Source organism: Anopheles darlingi, chromosome 2 (genome assembly GCF_943734745.1).
Source record: "Anopheles darlingi chromosome 2, idAnoDarlMG_H_01, whole genome shotgun sequence".
NCBI classification, from domain to species: domain Eukaryota; kingdom Metazoa; phylum Arthropoda; class Insecta; order Diptera; family Culicidae; genus Anopheles; species Anopheles darlingi.
In genome coordinates this window covers 46,304,403-46,309,720 of record NC_064874.1, presented here as the reverse complement: position 1 = coordinate 46,309,720, position 5,318 = coordinate 46,304,403, and the positions used below count along the sequence as shown (strand labels likewise).

The 5,318-nt window shown below is 47.1% G+C and overlaps 1 protein-coding gene across 1 annotated transcript in view; it reads left to right on the top strand.

Moving 5' to 3' along the window:
* The first annotated feature begins 4,700 nt into the window (after positions 1-4,700).
* LOC125959260 (zinc finger protein rotund-like) overlaps positions 4,701-5,318 on the top strand; it is a 26,806-nt gene continuing 26,188 nt past the window's right edge. Inside the window, exon 1 of the mRNA XM_049692074.1 lies at positions 4,701-5,051. Coding sequence (XP_049548031.1) covers positions 4,701-5,051 — 351 coding nt within the window. The remainder of the gene's footprint in view (positions 5,052-5,318) is intronic.

Below are 5,318 nucleotides of genomic sequence, written 5' to 3'. Positions count from 1 at the left end.
GCAATGTGAGATGTTGCATTATCGTGATCAAGCACTGATGCGCTTGAGATGAAAAACATCCTTTAAAATGTAATTGGCGGATATGTTTGATATGCCAACTTCATCAGCAAAGTCTCTTGTTGTTAATCGACGGTTTTCCAACACCAAATCTTTGATTTTTTGGACGTGAGCTGCATCGATTGACATTGCGACATGGCGAAAAACGAAGAATTCATTTTGAGTAGTTCACAAAATAATACGTATCTGAAACACTAGTGAATATTTTGACGTGAAACTTGCCATGGTTGTCAATAACAGTGTTGATAACCTACCGAAAATGCAAAATTAAAGATATCCCTTTACGCGGGCCATTTGGGTACCGTGTTACCTTAATTTTTGGACACAGTAGTACATGTATCAGGAAACGACAGTCCCATGCCAGACTGGAAAGTCAACTGGATCGATGATCTTTGAGGTAGCCTTGCGTGCAGCGGAACAAATTGCCGGTTTATGATTAATCGCGACACTCACCCCTGCATTGATCGCTAGAAATTCTTGTGACGATCCAAATCACCTTAATCGTCTATAATCTTCTTCTACAAAAATCATCTTCATGCAGGGACTTGAAGAAGCTCGTTCGGACCATACCAAAAGGTGCTGCAAATCTGTAAAATAAACAAAAATTCTTCACTAAAGGTTGAGTTTAAAAGACTTATAGCCAATATTCTACAATCTGGTAACATTACGTCCTGCTAACGAGCCCAGTAACAAAAGAAAAATGGAATAGGAATATCTTAAAATTTATTTATTGGCGGTAACTGTCACCTAAAAGTGACGGTGATGAAGCATCTAAGATATAAAATCCAATTTTCCTTCTTTCGATAAAGAGTTTTCGCAATTTTCCTTTACAGATTCTTAAATCAAACACAATATCACAAACAAATGTAGGCCTTATATTCTACCTTTTAAACGGAACCAACTAACATGTTCGCTCAGATTCGTGACATTACAATTTGTGTTACTGTGGGTGGAACGCGGACAACATCAAACCTAGTTACAAAGTTAATCGTGGTATGTGGATACACCATTGCGCAGAAAAAGAACCAAACTATCTAAAAAAAAGATACAGGGATTACCTACACCCCGGGTAACCGTACGAGCAAGCATTAAAAATTCAAAATCAAATTAAACTTTGCTCGTGACCAGATACGAAGCAACAAGCCCGGAGCTTTGCTCGCATACTATCAACCTAAACAGCAGACTATCGAGGACGCACACAACGCACGTTCCTCTTTAAATGGGTTAAAGCATTCAATCAATAAACGTTTCAGCTTTTGTAATACATTATCCACGTTAATATTTATACACACTAACGACAAACAATGAAACTTACACATTGCAATCGTATTTAAGCCCAGCGTCACTGGGCGTGCAAACACATCGATAAAGGGTAAAGGATATATTCTTCCATTTCTCGACTGCACGTGTCAGCGTCAGTTTCTGATTTTTTTCGATCTCTCTTAAAGCTCCTTTCATGATTTCTCTTTCCTCACTTCATTCGAGGAGCATCCCATTCGCTACCTCCACTCGCTGTTCTACAAACGGACGAGATAGTAACTGGAAGGCATTTCTTGGTGCACCCCATGGCTGCTGATGGAGGTTGCTTTTCTCCCGGGGGAGGGGGAACCCCGTTTGCAGCTCCGTTTCTTCGATCTGATGATGATGCTGGAACTCGTGTGGATGCTCGCACACACACACACACGCTCACTACTCGCGGCAGGATCTTTGCTGTTCTTTCTTCAAGACCAAACCAAACCCCGAGACGCGCATTCGCTCGACATACAAGGAAAAAAGAAACGCTTTCGTACATGCAATGCAACCGTTTCAAGAACGTTATTTTCTTCGTTTTTCTTTTTCGGTTATACCGAACTATTGCCGCTCATGTATGAAGCACATAAGGATTCGTAAGGAGCCAATTTTATATTTTATTTCAGCTCCATTTGTGTTTATCCTTTTTTGCGTTCTCGACTCTTTTCCGATGAGCAGAACGAGACTCGAAGCGCTCACGAACACCGAAGCAGAACAGTGGATAGAGAAATGGGACAAAAATGGTTCGCTCAACAGCTTCTAAATAAAATGTTTGAGTCTGCAACATACAAATAATGGATTATTCAACCCGAAAGTCTCAATTCGATGTGAAAACAACCTACAGAACGCAAAGTAAAAGAAAATGTTAACAACACAACAAAACTTTCACTCACACGTGTAAGAAACCGGCACATACATACCAAAGCACACAAACAAACCTCAGCACAGCCAATTCAACAGCTTCCAACATCCACTAGGCACCGGAAGCAGCAAATCGATGGATAACGACGATGGACAGCAGAGAGCGAGCAAATATAAATAACCAGAAAAAAAGAGCAGAGAAAAGACTCCATGGCGAGGGCGAAGGATATGAGGAAATGCGCGGTTCATCGGGTTGACCGAGCCCCTCCCCCCGGTCGCGTCTCTGCGCCACAAGAAAAACTATCAACACACACCCCGTCCCACACCGCTTCCCGACCAGGCCACGACCTCTGAACGACTCCCGATGTGGAGAGGTGGATGTGGACCGCGAAAGGGAATCGCGCGAAGCAGCAAGTAGCGCAAGTAGTGGCTAAGAATGCCTGGCGAAGACCCGGTGGGTGGGATTCACCTCCAGCCCCCCTTTCCTTCCTCCTCAAATACTCACACAAGGGGAAAAAAGGAGGAAACACTCTTAGACACATGCACACTGCACACAAGCAGCAGCTAACACGAACGAGAAAGCCAACAACATACCGGGACCAAAAGAAAGCAAATCTCCTCATCGCCTGCCTTTGCCACACCGCCAACTCCACCACCAGCAGGGAATCGAAAAGAAGCAAGTGGAGTGGAGTGGCCAAGGTGCTCCTCACTCCAGGCCCGCATTCCAATCGCGCGAACCAGTTCGGCTAGGGATGACGCGGTAATACGCGGAGTTAGTAGTAGAATCGGTGCGAACCAGGCGAAGCGAAGGCGATAGAATACGTGTGTATGTGTGTGTATGTATGTGTGTGTGTATGTGTGTGTGAAGAGGGAACTGGAAGCTGCGGAGCAGTGGAGAGACCAGGAAAGGAGCAAAAAAAGGGGAGACAAAATGCAAGGATAACAAAAAAATACACCGGAATCACACCATCCAGCGCCACCACCACCTCGGTCCAGGCCAGGATCCGGACGGATCTTTTGGGAGGACGAGACGGAGGACGAAGGAGCAAAATATATGTGTGTATATATAAAACTTATATTTTTCTCGCACACCGCCTCCGGTTTTCTCGGTTTTGTTTGAGCAGCGAAACCCAGAAGTAGTGTTATGAGCGTCAAGACGTTTGCCTCGTCGTCGTCGTCGTCGTCGTGGTCGTGGCCGTCGTGGCCGTCGTGGTCGGTCCTTACCCGTAACTACACGTCGATGCTGTTGGCTGCTGTTGCTGTTTCTGGCTACTACTACTTTTCTGCTATTGCTACATGTTCCACCCAGGATATGGACGGTGGCACGCTTCGGTTGGTGACGCTTTTCTTGGCCGCGGCCACCCGAATCGAAAACAGTGCCCGTGCTGACTCCGTCGTGGTCGTGAAGCTGCTGCTGTGCGCCGCTGGTGGTGAAGAACCATTTGCCGCGATGTACGGAATCGATCGGAAGCCGTATCGCCACCGCCGTATCGTTGGGAAGGTTGGGTCGGGATGATGACAACGAACCACACCGCAAGTGCCTTAAATTGTGTCCTCCGATCCGAAGCAGTAACGGATTACGCACAAGCGTGCTTAACGGAAGTTCCTAACTAATGGCTGCGAAGAGAAGCTGTCGTGATCGAGCGAAACGTAAAGTTCCTAGCAAGTGTCCTAAGTCTCCCTTAGTCACTTGGCCTTACTTACTTCGGGGTGTATGTGTGTGTGTTTGTGTGAGTCGTACCTTCATCTGTCCGGTGTGCGGCGCGAAAAGTTTCCCGTGGCCTCGTTCTACTTTCACAACATTGAAACGGGCGAGCAGAGTGCGTGTCCGGGCCGCGTGGCCGTGAATGTGGCGGCGGGTAAAGTTTTGGAGCAACTTTGCACCTTCCTCAGCCCCTCCCGGTGGTGGCCATGGATAACGGCCGGGAGCAATAAAGAAAAGGGAAGAACACGCCCCGGGATGGTGTTTGGGTGGTGGGGTGTTTCTAATAGTTTTTCACGTGGCCCCTCGGAAAACGCGGTAAAAGTGACCGGAAAAGTGAAAGTTCTCGTCTCGTCTCGCGTCTCGTTTCCTCGTCCCTGGTGCTTGAGTTTTGTTCTGCATTTCTGTGCCGGTTTCGTCGCCATGTTCGTTTGTTTTTGTTTTTTTTTTCTATGCATTTATTTCATCTCGTGGCGGCGGCATTCATTTGCAACCGGCATCGGTCCCTGTGTGGTGGTGTGCTGGTTGATGCTCGTTGGCTCTCAGCAGGCCTGGTGGGGGTCTGATGAAAATATTAAAGAAAGAAATGCGCAACGAAAAGAGCGAGGCCTGCTTTGCTCACAGTGAGATGTGATAATGATTGTCAATGAGATGGTTCGCTCGAAGCTCGAGTGAGGAGGCTTTGTGAGAAAAGGAATCCCCTGTGCCAGCTGTGTGTTTGCTGTATGTGATTGTGTGAATCATTGTGATAGCAGAACGGATAATCTCCCATAAAAAACACGCACGCCAAATGACGCCATCGAAACTGCGCATCAAGGACGATCTGTTTAATCGCCTTTCACCCTCGGAATCCAGCGAGATGATGATGTTCAAATGTTCCACCATTCGCCACGGTAGCTCATTCTTCAGCAAAGCTTCAGCTGACCCATTAGAGGATAATTCGGATGTGCAGCAGCAACGGCAACCAAGGATAGTGGACAGAAAAGCGTCACCAGCGTATGATGACGAGGAAGAGGAAGATGATCACAGTCAGCCATGCAAAATGGCGCCAAAATCTTCGTTCCTCTTTCCGGCGCATTTCTACAAAAACCTTTTCGTCGCATCGGCTTCGCTACTAAAGAAACAACAATCAATCGCTACTGCTGGTGATGATGCTGCTGCAGCGACAGATGGTCCGCCATCTCCCCACGAAGAAAAGGCAGAAGACCTATCGACAGTTGGCTCACCACCGCAACAACAGGATTCCACCGGTGAGGTGGGCCACTGTTCGCGAAGTACATCCTTTATTAACGATTCTCCTGCCCAACGACGCGATCAATCGTTGTCACCGTCCAGTACACGATTGCCGCCCGATCGCGATGTGGAAATAAAAGATACTGGCCAGTTGGCCAGTGAGGTCAGTTCCGCG